At 56.1% G+C, this 19,040-nt stretch overlaps 1 protein-coding gene across 1 annotated transcript in view; it reads left to right on the top strand.

Moving 5' to 3' along the window:
- LOC137309850 (myosin light chain kinase 2, skeletal/cardiac muscle-like) overlaps nt 1–19,040 on the top strand; it is a 251,228-nt gene that overhangs the window by 216,270 nt on the left and 15,918 nt on the right. Inside the window, exon 7 of the mRNA XM_067977865.1 lies at nt 9,240–9,368. Within this exon, the coding sequence (XP_067833966.1) occupies nt 9,240–9,368 (129 nt within the window). The remainder of the gene's footprint in view (nt 1–9,239; nt 9,369–19,040) is intronic.

The following is a 19,040-nucleotide window of genomic DNA, read 5'->3' as shown; positions in this document are numbered from 1 at the left end:
TACCGACCCTCCGACAGTGCAGCGCTCCCTCAGTACTGACCCTCCGACAGTGCAGTACTCCGTCAGTACTATCCCTCCGACAGTGCAGTACTCCCTCAGTACTGACCCTCCGACAGTGCAGTACTCCCTCAGTGCTGACCCTCCGACAGTGCAGTACTCCCTCAGTACTGACCCTCCGACAGTGCAGTACTCCCTCAGTACTGACCCTCCGACAGTGCAGTACTCCCTCAGTACTGACCCTCCGACACGGCAGCGTTCCCTCAGTACCGACCCTCCGACAGTGCAGCGCTCCCTCAGTACTGACCCTCCGACAGTGCAGTTTTCCCTCAGTACTGACCCTCCGACAGTGCAGTACTCCCTCAGTGCTGACCCTCCGATATTGCAGCACTCCCTCAGTGCTGACACTCCGACAGTGCAGCACTCCCTCAGTACTGCCCCTCCGACAGTGCAGCGCTCCCTCAGTACTGACCCTCCAACAGGGCATTCCTCCCTCAGGACTGACCCTCCGACACTGAAGTGCTCCCTCAGTACTGACCCTCCGACAGTGCAGAGCTCCCTCAGTACTGACCATCTGACAGGGCAGCGCTCCCTCTGTAATGACCCTCCGACAGTGCAGCGCTCCCTCAGTACTGACCCTCCGACAGTGCAGTAGTCCCTCAGTACTGTCCCTCCGACAGTGCAGCACTCCCTCAGTACTGACCCTCCGACAATGCAGCGCTCCCTTGGTACCGACCATCCGACAGTGCAACACTCCCTCGGTAATGACCCTCCGACAGTGCAGTACTCCCTCAGTGCTGACCCTCCTGCAGTGCAGTACTCCCTCAGTCCTGACCCACCGACAGTGCAGCGCTCCCTCAGTGTTGACCCTCCATCAGTGCAGTATTCCCTCAGTACTGACGCTCCGACAGTGCAGCACTCCCTCAGTGCTGACCCTCCATCAGTGCAGTACTCCCTCAGTACTGACCCTCCGACAGTGCAGCGCTCCCTCAATACTGACCCTCCGACAGTGCAGCGCTCACTCAGTACTGACCCTCTGACAGTTCAGTGCTCCCTCAGTTCTGACCCTCCGACAGTGCAGTGCTCCCTCAGTACTGACCCTCCGACAGGGCAGCGCTCCCTCAGTACCGACCCTCCGACAGTGCAGCGCTCCCTCAGTACTGACCCTCCGACAGTGCAGTACTCCCTCAGTGCTGACCATCCGACAGTGCAGTACTCCCTCAGTGCTGACCCTCCGATAGTGCAGAACTCCCTCAGTGCTGACCCTCCGACAGTGCGGCACTCCCTCAGTGCTGACCCTCCGACAGTGCAGGGCTCCCTCAGTACTGCCCCTCCGACAGTGCAGCGCTCCCTCAGTACTGACCCTCCGAAAGGGCAGTGCTCCCTCAGTACTGACCCTCCAACAGGGCATTCCTCCCTCAGTACTGACACTCCGACAGTGCGGCACTCCCTCAGTGCTGACCCTCCGACAGTGCAGGGCTCCCTCAGTACTGCCCCTCCGACAGTGCAGCGCTCCCTCAGTACTGCCCCTCCGACAGCGCAGTGCTCCCTCAGTACTGACTCTCCGACAGTGCAGCGCTCCTCAGTATTGACCCTCCGACAGTGCAGCGCTCCCTCAGTACTGACCCTCCGACAGTGCAGTGCTCCCTCAGTACTGACCCTCCGACAGGGCAGCGCTCCCTCAGTGCTGAACCTCCGATAGTGCAGCACTCCCTCAGTGCTGACCCTCCGACAGTGCGGCACTCCCTCAGTGCTGACCTTTCGACAGTGCAGCACTCCCTCAGTACTGTCCCTCCGACAGTGCAGCGCTCCCTCAGTACTGAGCCTCCGACAGTGCAGCGCTCCCTCAGTGCTGTCCCTCCGACAGTGCAGTGCTCCCTCAGTACTGACCCTCCGACATTGCAGCGCTCCCTCAGTATTGACCCTCCGACAGTGCAGCACTCCCTCAGTACTGTCCCTCCGACAGTGCAGCACTCCCTCAGTACTGACCCTCCGACAGTGCAGCGCTCCCTTGGTACCGACCCTCCGACAGTGCAACACTCCCTCGGTAATGACCCTCCGACAGTGCAGTACTCCCTCAGTGCTGAAGCTCCTACAGTGCAGTATTCCCTCAGTACTGACCCTCCGACAGTGCAGCACTCCCTCAGTGCTGACCCTCCATCAGTGCAGTACTCCCTCAGTACTGACCCTCCGACAGGGCAGCGCTCCCTCAGTACTGACCCTCCGACAGTGCAGTGCTCCCTCAGTACTGACCCTCCGAAAGGGCAGTGCTCCCTCAGTACTGACACTCCAACAGGGCAGTCCTCCCTCAGGACTGACCCTCCGACAGTGCAGTACTCCCTCAGTACTGACCCTCCGACAGGGCAGCGCTCCCTCAGTACTGACCCTCCGACAGTGCAGTGCTCCCTCAATACTGACCCTCCGAAAGGGCAGTGCTCCCTCAGTACTGACCCTCCGACAGTGCTGTGCTACCTCAGTACTGACCCTCCGACAGTGCAGTGCTCCCTCAATACTGACCCTCCGAAAGGGCAGTGCTCCCTCAGTACTGACCCTCCGACAGTGCAGTGCTCCCTCAGTACTGACCCTCCGACAGTGCAGCACTCCCTCAGTACTGACCCTCCAACAGGGCTGTCCTCCCTCAGTCCTGACCCTCCGACAGTGCAGCGCTCCCTCAGTACTGACCCACCGACAGTGCAGTGCTCCCTCAGTACTGACCCTCCGACAGTGCAGTGCTCCCTCAGTACTGACCCTCCGACAGGGCAGCGCTCCCTCAGTACCGACCCTCCGACAGTGCAGCGCTCCCTCAGTGCTGACCCTCCGACAGTGCAGTACTCCCTCAGTACTGACCCTCCGACAGTGCAGTACTCCCTCAGTGCTGACCCTCCGACAGTGCAGTACTCCCTCAGTACTGACCCTCCGACAGTGCAGTACTCCCTCAGCACTGACCCTCCGACAGTGCAGTACTCCCTCAGTGCTGACCCTCCGACAGTGCAGTACTCCCTCAGTACTGACCCTCCGACAGTGCAGTACTCCCTCAGTACTGACCCTCCGACAGTGCAGTACTCCCTCAGTACTGACCCTCCGACACGGCAGCGTTCCCTCAGTACCGACCCTCCGACAGTGCAGCGCTCCCTCAGTACTGACCCTCCGACAGTGCAGTACTCCCTCAGTACTGACCCTCCGACAGTGCAGTTCTCCCTCAGTGCTGACCCTCCGACAGTGCAGTACTCCCTCAGTGCTGACCCTCCGATCGTGCAGCACTCCCTCAGTGCTGACCCTCCGACAGTGCGGCACTCCCTCAGTGCTGACCCTCCGAAAGTGCAGCACTCCCTCAGTACTGCCCCTCCGACAGTGCAGCGCTCCCTCAGTGCTGACCCTCCGACAGTGCAGCGCTCCCTCAGGGCTGTCCCTCCGACAGTGCAGCGCTCCCTCAGTACTGACCCTCCGACAGTGCAGCGCTCCCTCAGTGCTGTCCCTCCGACAGTGCACCTCTCCCTCAGTGCTGTCCCTCCGACAGTGCAGCGCTCCCTCAATACTGTCCCTCCGACAGTGCAGTGCTCCCTTAGTACTGTCCCTCCGACAGTGCAGCGCTCCCTCAGTGCTGTCCCTCCGACAGTGCAGCGCTCCCTCAGTGCTGTCCCTCCGACAGTGCAGCGCTCCCTCAGTACTGACCCTCCGACAGTGCAGCGCTCCCTCTGTACTGACCCTCCGACATGGCAGTGCTCCCTCAGTACTGACCCTCCGACAGTGCAGTGCTCCCTCAGTACTGACCCTCCGACAGGGCAGCGCTCCCTCAGTACTGACCCTCCGACATGGCAGTGCTCCCTCAGTACTGACCCTCGACAGGGCAGCGCTCCCTCAGTACTGACCCTCCGACAGTGCAGTGCTCCCTCAGTACTGACTCTCCGACAGTGCAGCGCTCCCTCAGTATTGACCCTCCGACAGTGCAGCGCTCCCTTGGTACCGACCCTCCGACAGTGCAACACTCCCTCGGTAATGACCCTCCGACAGTGCAGTCCTCCCTCAGTGCTGACCCTCCGACAGTGCAGCACTCCCTCAGTACTGACCCTCCGACAGGGCAGCGCTCCCTCAGTACCGACCCTCCGACAGTGCAGCGCTCCCTCAGTACTGACCGTCCGACAGTGCAGCGCTCCCTCAGTACTGACCCTCCGACACGGCAGCGTTCCCTCAGTACCGACCCTCCGACAGTGCAGTTCTCCCTCAGTGCTGACCCTCCGACAGTGCAGTACTCACTCAGTGCTGACCCTCCGATCGTGCAGCACTCCCTCAGTGCTGACCCTCCGACAGTGCGGCACTCCCTCAGTGCTGACCCTCCGAAAGTGCAGCACTCCCTCAGTACTGCCCCTCCGACAGTGCAGCGCTCCCTCAGTGCTGACCCTCCGACAGTGCAGCGCTCCCTCAGGGCTGTCCCTCCGACAGTGCAGCGCTCCCTCAGTACTGACCCTCCGACAGTGCAGCGCTCCCTCAGTGCTGTCCCTCCGACAGTGCACCTCTCCCTCAGTGCTGTCCCTCCGACAGTGCAGTGCTCCCTGAGTACTGTCCCTCCGACAGTGCAGCGCTCCCTCAGTGCTGTCCCTCCGACAGTGCAGCGCTCCCTCAGTGCTGTCCCTCCGACAGTGCAGCGCTCCCTCAGTACTGAGCCTCCGACAGTGCAGCGCTCCCTCTGTACTGACCCTCCGACATGGCAGCGCTCCCTCAGTACTGACCCTCCGACAGTGCAGCGATCCCTCAGTACTGACCCTCCGACAGGGCAGCGCTCCCTCAGTACCGACCCTCCGACAGTGCAGCACTCCCTCAGTACTGTCCCTCCGACAGTGCAGCACTCCCTCAGTACTGACCCTCCGACAGTGCAGCGCTCCCTTGGTACCGACCCTCCGACAGTGCAACACTCCCTCGGTAATGACCCTCCGACAGTGCAGTCCTCCCTCAGTGCTGAACCTCCTACAGTGCAGTACTCCCTCAGTACTGACCCTCCGACAGTGCAGCGCTCCCTCAGTGCTGACCCTCCATCAGTGCAGTATTCCCTCAGTACTGACCCTCCGACAGTGCAGCACTCCCTCAGTGCTGACCCTCCATCAGTGCAGTACTCCCTCAGTACTGACCCTCCGACAGGGCAGCGCTCCCTCAGTACTGACCCTCCGACAGTGCAGTGCTCCCTCAGTACTGACCCTCCGAAAGGGCAGTGCTCCCTCAGTACTGACCCACCAACAGGGCAGTCCTCCCTCAGGACTGACCCTCCGACAGTGCAGTACTCCCTCAGTACTGACCCTCCGACAGGGCAGCGCTCCCTCAGTACTGACCCGCCGACAGTGCAGTGCTCCCTCAATACTGACCCTCCGAAAGGGCAGTGCTCCCTCAGTACTGACCCTCCGACAGTGCTGTGCTACCTCAGTACTGACCCTCCGACAGAGCGGTGCTCCCTCAATACTGACCCTCCGAAAGGGCAGTGCTCCCTCAGTACTGACCCTCCGACAGTGCAGTGCTCCCTCAGTACTGACCCTCCGACAGTGCAGCACTCCCTCAGTACTGACCCTCCAACAGGGCTGTCCTCCCTCAGTACTGAACCTCCGACAGTGCAGCGCTCCCTCAGTACTGACCCACCGACAGTGCAGTGCTCCCTCAGTACTGACCCTCCGACAGTGCAGTGCTCCCTCAGTACTGACCCTCCGACAGGGCAGCGCTCCCTCAGTACCGACCCTCCGACAGTGCAGCGCTCCCTCAGTACTGACCCTCCGACAGTGCAGTACTCCGTCAGTACTATCCCTCCGACAGTGCAGTACTCCCTCAGTACTGACCCTCCGACAGTGCAGTACTCCCTCAGTGCTGACCCTCCGACAGTGCAGTACTCCCTCAGTACTGACCCTCCGACAGTGCAGTACTCCCTCAGTACTGACCCTCCGACAGTGCAGTACTCCCTCAGTACTGACCCTCCGACACGGCAGCGTTCCCTCAGTACCGACCCTCCGACAGTGCAGCGCTCCCTCAGTACTGACCCTCCGACAGGGCAGTATTCCCTCAGTACTGACCCTCCGACAGTGCAGTACTCCCTCAGTGCTGACCCTCCGATATTGCAGCACTCCCTCAGTGCTGACACTCCGACAGTGCAGCACTCCCTCAGTACTGCCCCTCCGACAGTGCAGCGCTCCCTCAGTGCTGTCCCTCCGACAGTGCACCTCTCCCTCAGTGCTGTCCCTCCGACAGTGCAGCGCTCCCTCAGTACTGACCCTCCGACAGTGCAGCGCTCCCTCAGTGCTGTCCCTCCGACAGTGCAGCGCTCCCTCAGTGCTGTCCCTCCGACAGTGCAGCGCTCCCTCAGTTCTGTCCCTCCGACAGTGCAGCGCTCCCTCAGTGCTGTCCCTCCGACAGTGCAGTGCTCCCTCAGTGTTGACCCTCCGACAGTGCAGCACTCCCTCAGTACTGACTCTCCGACAGTGCAGCACTCCCTCAGTACTGACCCTCCGATAGTGCAGCACTCCCTCAGTACTGACCCTCCGAAAGGGCAGTGCTCCCTCAGTACTGACCCTCCGACAGTGCAGTGCTCCCTCAGTACTGACCCTCCGACAGTGCAGCACTCCCTCAGTACTGACCCTCCGACAGTGCAGCACTCCCTCAGTACTGACCCTCTGAAAGGGCAGTGCTCCCTCAGTACTGACCGTCCGACAGTGCAGCGCTCCCTCAGTACTGACCCTCCGACAGTGCAGTACTCCCTCAGTGCTGACCCTCCGACAGTGCATTACTCCCTCAGTACTGACCCTCCGACACGGCAGCGTTCCCTCAGTACCGACCCTCCGACAGTGCAGCGCTACCTCAGTACTGACCCTCCGACAGTGCAGTACTCCCTCAGGACTGACCCTCCGATAGTGCAGTACTCCCTCAGTGCTGACCCTCCGACAGTGCAGTACTCCCTCAGTGCTGACCCTCCGACAGTGCAGTACTCCCTCAGAACTGACCCTCCGACAGTGCAGCGCTCCCTCAGTACTGACCCTCCGACATGGCAGTTCTCCCTCAGTACTGACCCTCCGACAGTGCAGCGCTCCCTCAATATTTACCTCCGACAGTGCAGCGCTCCCTCAGTACTGTCCCTCCGACAGTGCAGCACTCCCTCAGTACTGACCCTCCGACAGTGCAGCGCTCCCTTGGTACCGACCCTCCGACAGTGCAACACTCCCTCGGTAATGACCCTCCGACAGTGCAGTACTCCCTCAGTACTGACCCTCCTACAGTGCAGTACTCCCTCAGTACTGACCCTCCGACAGTGCAGCGCTCCCTCAGTGCTGACTCTCCATCAGTGCAGTATTCCCTCAGTACTGACCCTCCGACAGTGCAGCACTCCCTCAGTGCTGACCCTCCATCAGTGCAGTAGTCCCTCAGTACTGACCCTCCGACAGGGCAGCGCTCCCTCAGTACTGACCCTCCGACAGTGCAGCGCTCCCTCAGTACTGACCCTCCGAAAGGGCAGTGCTCCCTCAGTGCTGACCCTCCAACAGTGCGGTACTCCCTCAGTACTGACCCTCCGACAGGGCAGCGCTCCCTCAGTGCTGACCCTCCGACAGTGCAGCGCTCCCTCAGTGCTGACCCTCCGACAGTGCAGTACTCCCTCAGTACTGACCCTCCGACAGGGCAGCGCTCCCTCAGTGCTGACCCTCCGACAGTGCAGCGCTCCCTCAGTACTTTCCCTCCGACAGGGCAGCGCTCCCTCAGTACTGACCCTCCGACAGTGCAGCGCTCCCTCAGTACTGACCCTCCGACAGTGCAGCGCTCCCTCAGTACTGACCCTCCGACAGTGCAGCGCTCCCTCAGTACTGACCCTCCGACAGTGCAGCGCTCCCTCAGTACTGCCCCTCCGACAGTGCAGCGCTCCCTCAGTACTGACCCTCCGACAGTGCAGCGCTCCCTCAGTACTGACCCTCCGACAGTGCAGCGCTCCCTCAGTACTGACCCTCCGACAGTGCAGCGCTCCCTCAGTACTGCCCCTCCGACAGTGCAGCGCTCCCTCAGTACTGACCCTCCGACAGTGCAGCGCTCCCTCAGTACTGCCCCTCCGACAGTGCAGCGCTCCCTCAGTACTGACCCTCCGACAGTGCAGCACTCCCTCGGTACTGACCCTCCGACAGTGCAGCGCTCCCTCAGTACTGACCCTCCGACAGTGCAGCGCTCCCTCAGTACTGACCCTCCGACAGTGCAGCGCTCCCTCAGTACTGACCCTCCGACAGTGCAGCACTCCCTCAGTACTGACCCTCCGACAGTGAAGCGCTCCCTCAGTACTGACCCTCCGACAGTGCAGCGCTCCCTCAGTACTGTCCCTCCGACAGTGCAGCGCTCCCTCAGTACTGACCCTCCAACAGTGCAGCACTCCCTCAGTACTGTCCCTCCGACAGTGCAGCGCTCCCTCAGTACTGACCCTCCGACAGTGCAGCGCTCCCTCAGTACTGACCCTCCGACAGTGCAGCGCTCCCTCAGTACTGCCCCTCCGACAGTGCAGCGCTCCCTCAGTACTGACCCTCCGACAGTGCAGCGCTCCCTCAGTACTGACCCTCCGACAGTGCAGCGCTCCCTCAGTACTGACCCTCCGACAGTGCAGCACTCCCTCGGTACTGACCCTCCGACAGTGCAGCGCTCCCTCAGTACTGACCCTCCGACAGTGCAGCGCTCCCTCAGTACTGACCCTCCGACAGTGCAGCGCTCCCTCAGTACTGACCCTCCGACTGTGCAGCACTCCCTCAGTACTGACCCTCCGACAGTGCAGCACTCCCTCAGTACTGACCCTCCGACAGTGAAGCGCTCCCTCAGTACTGACCCTCCGACAGTGCAGCGCTCCCTCAGTACTGTCCCTCCGACAGTGCAGCGCTCCCTCAGTACTGACCCTCCGACAGTGCAGCACTCCCTCAGTACTGACCCTCCGACAGTGCAGCGCTCCCTCAGTACTGACCCTCAGTATTGTACTGGGAGTGTCAGTCTAGATTCTGTGCTCGATTCTCCGGTGTGGGACTTGAACCCACGACCTTCAGACTCAGAGGTGGGAGTTTCACCCACTGATCCATGATTTGAGTTTTGATGTTTCACTGTCTGACTCCCCGCTGTTCAATTCCCTGTGCACTCTCTCTCCCTTCCCCTATTCAGTTTAGTTCCCGGTTTGTGAGTCCGGATGAGGCAGTGCTGAGTGTTGGCTGGGACTGAGTGACAGATGGAGGTGTTCCCTCACCTTGCGATTCCTCCCTCAGGTACAAACCGAGAGAGAAGCTGCGTGTGTCCTTCGGAACCCCCGAGTTCCTGGCTCCTGAGATCGTCAACTTTGAACATGTTTCCTTCCCCACGGACATGTGGAGTCTGGGAGTGGTGACCTACATGCTGTGAGTAGCAGAGTGTGTCGTCCAGCTCTCCACACTGAACAGGACCCAATGGGACCTTCCCGCCTCTCTCATTCAATCATTACAGCAGGCACAACATTGTGCTCTTTACCCCAGGGGACGGTCCCTGTACTCACCCCAGGGGCTCGAAAGGCTGACTGAATTAAAATAGGATTAAACTGGGCCGTCTGTGCAAAGGCAAGCCAGTGAGTGTGATGGCAGAGACAGGACAGCTCTGTGTTGTGTGGATATTCAATTGTCAAGGTGTAGGGAGTGCTGCTTTTCAGTCTCTGGGAACTCCCTCAAAATACTAGCTCGTTTATCCACACTGTCACACACTCCAATCCCACACAGTGTCGATGCCCAACTCTGAGAGGCTCAGAGCTCCCTCTCTGGACTGTGTCGATCAGGTAAGTCCCTTGGCCAGTTCCTAACCATGTGGACTTAACTGATTAGATCAGGGATGTAACGGAGGTGATGACCACCACATCTCTGGGCTAGAGAGTCAGGCTAAAATCCCAGCCCAGGCCCTCCTCCTGATCCCGGCCCGGGGCCTCCTGCTCCCGATCCCGGCCCGGGGCCTCCTCCTGATCCCAGCCCAGGCCCTCCTCCTGATCCCAGCCCAGGCCCTCCTCCTGATCCCGGCCCGGGGCCTCCTGCTCCCGATCCCGGCCCGGGGCCTCCTCCTGATCCCAACCCGGGGCCTCGTCCTCCTGATCCCAGCCCAGGCCTTCCTGCTCCCGATCCCGGCCCGGGGCCTCCTCCTGATCCCAACCCGGGGCCTCCTGCTCCTGATCCCGGCCCAGGGCCTCCTGCTCCTGATCCCAGCCCGGGGCCTCCTCCTGATCCCAACCCGGGGCCTCCTGCTCCTGATCCCGGCCCAGGGCCTCCTGCTCCTGATCCCAGCCCGGGGCCTCCTCCTGATCCCGGCCCGGGGCCTCCTCCTCCTGATCCCGGCCCGGGGCCTCCTCCTCCTGATCCCGGCCCGGGGCCTCCTCCTCCTGATCCCGGCCCGGGGCCTCCTCCTGATCCCAGCCCGGGGCCTCCTGCTCCTGATCCCAGCCCAGGGCCTCCTCCTGATCCCGGCCCGGGGCCTCCTCCTGATCCCGGCCCGGGGCCTCCTCCTCCTGATCCCAGCCCGGAGCCTCCTGCTCCCGATCCCAGCCCAGGGCCTCCTCCTGATCCCGGCCCGGGGCCTCCTCCTGATCCCGGCCCGGGGCCTCCTCCTCCTGATCCCAGCCCGGGGCTTCCTCCTCCTGATCCCAGCCCGGAGCCTCCTGCTCCCGATCCCAGCCCAGGGCCTCCTGATCCCGGCCCGGGGCCTCCTGCTCCCGATCCCAGCCCGGGGTCTCCTGCTCCCGATCCCAGCCCAGGGCCTCCTGCTCCCAATCCCAGCCCGGGGCTTCCTCCTCCTGATCCCAGCCCGGAGCCTCCTGCTCCCGATCCCAGCCCAGGGCCTCCTGATCCCGGCCCGGGGTCTCCTGCTCCCGATCCCAGCCCAGGGCCTCCTGCTCCCAATCCCAGCCCGGGGTCTCCTGCTCCCGATCCCAGCCCAGGGACTCTTGCTCCTGATCTGTGAGGCTGTAACCGTCTCTCTCACAGGCTGTGATCTGTTAGACTGTAACACTCTCTCTCACAGGCTGTGATCTGTCAGACTGTAACCCTCTCTCTCACAGGCTGTGATCTGTCAGACTGTAACCCTCTCTCTCACAGGCTGGGATCTGTCATACTGTAACCCTCTCTCTCACAGACAGGAATCTGTCAGATTGTAACACTGTGTCTCTCAGACTGGTGTCTGTCAGACTGTTACCCGCCCTCACAGACTGGGATCTGTCAGACTGTAACCCTCTCTCTCACAGGCTGGGATCTGTCAGACTGTAACCCCCTCTCTCACAGACTGGGATCTGTCAGACTGTAACCCTCTCTCTCACAGGCTGGGATCTGTCAGAATGTAACACTGTCAATCATACAATGGGCATCCGTCAGACGATAACCCTCTCATTCAGACTGAGATCTGTCAGGCTGTAACCTACTCTCATAGGGTGTGACCTGTCAGACTGTAACCAACTCGCTAACAGACTGGGATCTGTTAGTCTGTAACCCTCTCTCTCTCTCATACTGGAATCTGTCAGACTGTAACCGTCTCACATACTGGGATCTGTCAGACTGTAACCCTCTCTCTTACAGGCTGGGAGCAGTCAGTCTTTATCCGTCTCACTCATAGGCTGGGATCTGTCAGACTGTAAACATCTCTTTCACAGGCTGGGATCGGTCAGACTGTAACACTGTCTATCACACATTAGGATCCATTAGACTGTAACCCCCTCTCATAGATTAGGATCTGTCAGACAGTAACCCTCTCACTCACACACTGAGATCTGTCAGACTGTAGCACTCTCTCTCACAGGCTAGGATCTGTCAGACTTTATCTCTCTCTCGCACAGACATCGATGTGTCAGACTGTAACACTGTCTTTGACAGACGAGGATCTGTGAGGCTGTCACCATCTCCCGCACATACTGGATCTGTCATACTGTTATGCCTTCACTCACAGACAGGGAACTGTCAGAATGTAACACTCTCTCACAGGCTGCAATCTATCAGACTGTAACCCTCTCTCTCACAGGCTGGGTCCTGTCAGACTGTAACCCTCTCTCTCACAGGCTGGGATCTGTCAGACTGTAACCCTCTCTCTCACAGACTGTGATCTGTCAGACTGTAACCCTCTCCCTCACAGGCTGGGATCTGGCAGACTGTAACCCTCTCCTTCACAGGCTGGGATCTGTCAGACTGTAACCCTCTCTCTCACAGACTGGGATCTGTCAGACTGTAACCCTCTCTCTCACAGACTGGGATCTGTCAGACTGTAACCCTCTCTCTCACAGGCTGGGATCTGTCAGACTGTAACCCTCTCTCTCACAGACTGTGATCTGTCAGACTGTAACCCTCTCCCTCACAGGCTGTGATCTGTCAGACTGTAACCCTCTCCCTCACAGGCTGGGATCTGTCAGACTGTAACCCTCTCCCTCACAGGCTGTGATCTGTCAGACTGTAACCCTCTCCCTCACAGGCTGGGATCTGTCAGACTGTAACCCTCTCTCTCACAGACTGGGATCTGTCAGACTGTAACCCTCTCCCTCACAGGCTGGGATCTGTCAGACTGTAACCCTCTCCCTCACAGGCTGGGATCTGTCAGACTGTAACCCTCTCCCTCACAGGCTGGGATCTGTCAGACTGTAACGCTCTCCCTCACAGGCTGGGATCTGTCAGACTGTAACCCTCTCTCTCACATACTGGATCTGTCAGACTGTAATGGTCTCTCTCACAAGCTGGATCAGTAAGACTGTTACCCTCTCTCACAGGCTGGCATATTTCAGAATGTAACCCACTCTCAGATTTGGATCCGTCAGTCTATAACCATCTCTCTCACAGACTGTGAGCTGTCAGTCTATAACCCTCTCTCTCACAGACTGTGAGCTGTCAGTCTATAACCCTCTCTCTCACAGACTGTGAGCTGTCAGTCTATAACCATCTCTCTCACAGACTGTGAGCTGTCAGTCTATAACCATCTCTCTCACAGACTGTGAGCTGTCAGTCTATAACCCTCTCTCTCACAGACTGTGAGCTGTCAGTCTATAACCCTCTCTCACAGACTGTGAGCTGTCAGTCTATAACCCTCTCTCACAGACTGTGAGCTGTCAGTCTATAACCCTCTCTCTCACAGACTGTGAGCTGTCAGTCTATAACCATCTCTCTCACAGACTGTGAGCTGTCAGTCTATAACCATCTCTCTCACAGACTGTGAGCTGTCAGACTGTAAACCTCTCTCTCACAGGCTGGGATCTTTCAGTCTATAACCCTCTCACACAGACTGGGATCTGTCAGACTGTAACCATTTCTGTCACATACTGGATCTGTCAGACTGTAATGGTCTCTCTCACAGGCTGGATCAGTAAGACTGTTACCCTCTTTCACAGGCTGGCATCTTTCAGACTTTAACACTCTCTCAGAATGGGATCCATCAGATTGTTACACTGTCTCTCACAGACTGGGATATGTCAGTCAGTAATCCTCTCTCATAGGCGATGATCTGTCAAACTGTTAACCTCCCTCACACAAACTGAGATCTGTCAAACAGTAACCATCTGTCAGAGGCTGTCATTTTTCAGACTGTAAACCTCCGTCTCACAGACTGGGATCCATCAGACTATAACTCTGTCTCACAGGCTGGCATCTGTCAAACTGTAACCCTCTCACTCACAGACTGGGATCTGACAGACTGTAACCTTCTCTCAAAATCTGTGATCTGACAGAATGCAACCCTCCCACTCACAGGATGGGACCTGTCAGTCTGTAACATTCCCCTTCACAGACTGGGATCTGTCAAACTGTAACCCTCTCTCTCACAGACTGGGATCTGACAGACTGTAACACTCTCTCTCACAGACTGGGATCTGTCAGACTGTAAACCTCTCATACAGATTGGGATGTGTCAGACTGTAACTCTCTGACAGACTGGGATCAATCAGTAACCCTCTCTCACATACTGGAATCTGTCAGACTGTAACGGTGTCTCTCACAAACTGGGATCTGTCAGTCTGCAACCCCCTCTCACAGACTGTGATCTGTCAGACTGTAACCCTCTCTCACAGAGTGCGATCCATCGACTATAACATTGTCTCTCACAGACTGTAACACTCTTACTCACAGACTGGGATCTGTCACACTGTAACCCTCTCTCACAGACTGTGATCTGTATCTGTCAGACTGTTACCCTCCTTCATAGACTGGCATCTGTCAGACTATAACCCCCTCTCTCACAGACCAGGATCTGTCAGACTGTAACACTCTTACTCACAGACTGGGATCTGTCACACTGTAACCCTCTCTCACAGACTGTGATCTGTCAGACAGTAACCATTTCTGTCACATACTGGATCTGTCATACTGTATCGGTCTCTCTCACAGGCTGGGATTTGTGAGACTGTAATAGTTTCTGTCACATACTGGATCAGTCAGACTGTAATGCTCTCTCTCACAGACTGCGATCTCTCAGCCCATAACCCTCTCACACAGACTGGGATCTGTCTGACTGTAACCCTCTCTCTCTCTCACAGGCTGGCATCTGTCAGACTACTACCTCTCTCAGACTGTGATCCGTCAGACTGTTCCACTGTCTATCACAGAGTGGGATCTGTCAAACTGTAACCCTCTGTCACAGGCTGTCATGTTTCAGACAGTAAAACTCTCTCCCTCAGACTGGGATCTGTCAGACTGTAACTCTCTGTCACAGTCTGGGATCTGTCAGATTGTAAAACTCTCACAGACTGGGATCTGTCAGACTGTAACCCTCTCTCTCACAGACTGGGATCTGTCAGACAGTAATACTTTCTCATAGACTGGAATCTGTCAGACTGTAACCCTCTCTCTCACAGACTGGGATCTGTCTGTCTGTAACCCTCTCTCACCAACTGTAATCTGTCAGACTTTCATCCTCACTCTCACAGAATGGGACCTGTCAGACTGTAACTCGCTCTCACAGACTGGGATCTCTCAGACTGTTACCCTCTGTCTCAGGCTGTCATATTTCAGACAGTAAAACTCTTTGTCACAGACTGTGATCTGACAGACTGTAACACTCTCTCACAGACTGGGATCTAACAGACTGTAACAGTCTCTCACAGACTGGGTTCTGACAGACTGTAACACTCTCTCACAGACTGGGATCTGACAGACTGTAACAGTCTCTCACAGACTGGGTACTGACAGACTGTAACACTCTCTCACAGACTGGAACCTGTCAGACTGTAACATTCTCTCACAGACTGGGATCTCTCAGACTGTTACCCTCTGTCACAGGCTGTCATATTTCAGACAGTAAAACTCTTTGTCACAGACTGGGATCTGTCAGACAGTAACACTTTCTCATAGACTGGGATCTGTCAGACTGTAACACTTTCTCATAGACTGGGATCTGTCAGACTGTAACACTTTCTCATAGACTGGGATCTGTCAGACTGTAACACTTTCTCATAGACTGGGATCTGTCAGACTGTAACACTTTCTCATAGACTGGGATCTGTCAGACTGTAACACTTTCTCATAGACTGGGATCTGTCAGACTGTAACCCTCTCTCTCACAGGCTGGGATCTGTCAGACTGTAACTCTCTCTCTCACAGACTGGGATCTGTCAGACTGTAACCCTCTCTCCCACAGTCTGGGATCTGTCGGTCTGTAACTCTCTCTCACAGACTGGGATCCCTCAGACTGTTATCCTCTCTCTCACAGATAAGGATCTGTCAGACTGTACCTCTACCTCCCACAGAATGAGATCTGTCAGACAGTAACCTTCTCCCTCACAGGCTGAGATCTGACAGACTGTAACCTTCTCTCACAGTCGGTGATCTGTCAGCTTGTAATCCTTTCTCACAGACTGGAATCTGTCAGACTGTTATCCTCGCTCGCAGATTGGGAACTGTCAGACTGTAACTCTCTCTCACAGGATGGGATCTGTCAGACTGTAACCCTCTCTCTCTCAGACTGTGATCAGTCAGAGGGTAACACTGTCACTCACAGATTGGGATCTGTCAGACTGTAACCTTTTGTCACAGGCTGTGATCTGTCAGACTGTAGCCAACTCTCTGACAGACTGGGATCTGTCAGTCAGTAACCCTCTCTCACATATTGGAATCTGTCAGACTGTTACACTCTCTCCCACAGACTGGGATCTGTCAGACTGTAACGGTGTCTCTCACAGACTGGTATCTGTCAGACTGTTACCCTCCTTCATAGACGGGCATCTGTCAGACTATAACCCCCTCGCTCACAGACTGAGATCTGTCACACTGTAACCCTCCCTCACAGGCTGGGATTTGTGAGACTGTAACAGTTTGTCACATACTGGATCTGTCAGACTGTAATGCTCTCTCTCACAGACTGCGATCTGTCAGTCTATAACCCTCTCTCACAGGCTGGGAACTCTAAAACTGTTACCCAGTCTCACAGGCTGGCATCTTTCCGACTCTAACCCTCTCTCAGAATGGGATCCGTCAGACTGTAACACTGTCTCTCACAGACTGGGATCTGTGAGACTGTAACTGTCTCCCTCACATACTGGATCTGTCATACTGTAACGCTCTCTCTCACACACTGGGATCTGTGAGACTGTAGCCGTTTCTGTCACATACTGGATTTGTCAGACTGTAATGCTCTCTCTCACAGATTGGGATCTGTCAGACTGTAACCCTGTCATACAGACTGGGATTTGTAAGACTGTAACCTTCTCTCACAGGCTGTGATGTGTCAGACTGTATTCAACTCTCTGATAAACTGTGATCTGTCAGAAAGTTACCCACTCTCATACAGGCGATGATCTGTTAGCCTGTTACCCTCTCTCACAGACTGCAATCTGTCAGACTGTAACCCTCTCTCTCACAGACTGGGATCCATCGACTGTAACACTGTCTCTCACAGACTGGTATCTATGTTACCCTCCATCATAGACTGGGACCTGTCAGACTATAACCCTCTCTCTCACAAACTGAGATCTGTCAGACTGTAACCTTCTCTCATAGGCTGTGATCTGTCAAACATTAGCCAACTCTTTAACAGACTGGGATCTCTCAGTCTGTAACCGTTTCCCACATACGGGAATCTGTCAGTCTGTAACCCTCTCACAAAGACTGGGATCTGTCAGACTGTAACCCTCTCTCACACAGGGATCTGTCAGACTGTAACCCTCTCTCACACAGGGATCTGTCAGACTGTAAACCTCTCTCACACACTGGGATCTGTCAGACTATAACTCTCTCTCTTACAGGCTGGGATCTCTCAGACTTTATCACTCTCAGACTGGGATCTAACAGACTGTAACAGTCTCTCACAGACTGGGATCTGACAGACTGTAACAGTCTCTCACAGACTGGGTACTGACAGACTGTAACAGTCTCTCACAGACTGGGTTCTGACAGACTGTAACAGTCTCTCACAGACTGGGTTCTGACAGACTGTAACACTCTCTCACAGACTGGAACCTGTCAGACTGTAACATTCTCTCACAGACTGGGATCTCTCAGACTGTTACCCTCTCTCTCACAGATAAGGATCTGTCAGACTGTACCTCTACCTCCCACAGAATGAGATCTGTCAGACAGTAACCTTCTCCCTCACAGGCTGAGATCTGACAGACTGTAACCTTCTCTCACAGTCGGTGATCTGTCAGCTTGTAATCCTTTCTCACAGACTGGAATCTGTCAGACTGTTATCCTCGCTCGCAGATTGGGAACTGTCAGACTGTAACTCTCTCTCACAGGATGGGATCTGTCAGACTGTAACCCTCTCTCTCTCAGACTGTGATCAGTCAGAGGGTAACACTGTCACTCACAGATTGGGATCTGTCAGACTGTAACCTTTTGTCACAGGCTGTGATCTGTCAGACTGTAGCCAACTCTCTGACAGACTGGGATCTGTCAGTCAGTAACCCTCTCTCACATATTGGAATCTGTCAGACTGTTACACTCTCTCCCACAGACTGGGATCTGTCAGACTGTAACGGTGTCTCTCACAGACTGGTATCTGTCAGACTGTTACCCTCCTTCATAGACGGGCATCTGTCAGACTATAACCCCCTCGCTCACAGACTGAGATCTGTCACACTGTAACCCTCCCTCACAGGCTGGGATTTGTGAGACTGTAACAGTTTGTCACATACTGGATCTGTCAGACTGTAATGCTCTCTCTCACAGACTGCGATCTGTCAGTCTATAACCCTCTCTCACAGGCTGGGAACTCTAAAACTGTTACCCAGTCTCACAGGCTGGCATCTTTCCGACTCTAACCCTCTCTCAGAATGGGATCCGTCAGACTGTAACACTGTCTCTCACAGACTGGGATCTGTGAGACTGTAACTGTCTCCCTCACATACTGGATCTGTCATACTGTAACGCTCTCTCTCACACACTGGGATCTGTGAGACTGTAGCCGTTTCTGTCACATACTGGATTTGTCAGACTGTAATGCTCTCTCTCACAGATTGGGATCTGTCAGACTGTAACCCTGTCATACAGACTGGGATTTGTAAGACTGTAACCTTCTCTCACAGGCTGTGATGTGTCAGACTGTATTCAACTCTCTGATAAACTGTGATCTGTCAGAAAGTTACCCACTCTCATACAGGCGATGATCTGTTAGCCTGTTACCCTCTCTCACAGACTGCAATCTGTCAGACTGTAACCCTCTCTCTCACAGACTGGGATCCATCGACTGTAACACTGTCTCTCACAGACTGGTATCTATGTTACCCTCCATCATAGACTGGGACCTGTCAGACTATAACCCTCTCTCTCACAAACTGAGATCTGTCAGACTGTAACCTTCTCTCATAGGCTGTGATCTGTCAAACATTAGCCAACTCTTTAACAGACTGGGATCTCTCAGTCTGTAACCGTTTCCCACATACGGGAATCTGTCAGTCTGTAACCCTCTCACAAAGACTGGGATCTGTCAGACTGTAACCCTCTCTCACACAGGGATCTGTCAGACTGTAACCCTCTCTCACACAGGGATCTGTCAGACTGTAAACCTCTTTCACACACTGGGATCTGTCAGACTATAACTCTCTCTCTTACAGGCTGGGATCTCTCAGACTTTATCACTCTCAGACTGGGATCTATCAG

The sequence above is a fragment of the Heptranchias perlo genome, unplaced genomic scaffold (assembly GCF_035084215.1).
Source record: "Heptranchias perlo isolate sHepPer1 unplaced genomic scaffold, sHepPer1.hap1 HAP1_SCAFFOLD_184, whole genome shotgun sequence".
NCBI classification, from domain to species: domain Eukaryota; kingdom Metazoa; phylum Chordata; class Chondrichthyes; order Hexanchiformes; family Hexanchidae; genus Heptranchias; species Heptranchias perlo.
The sequence above is the reverse complement of the archived record's forward strand: the minus strand, read 5'-3'. Positions and strand labels throughout refer to the sequence as shown.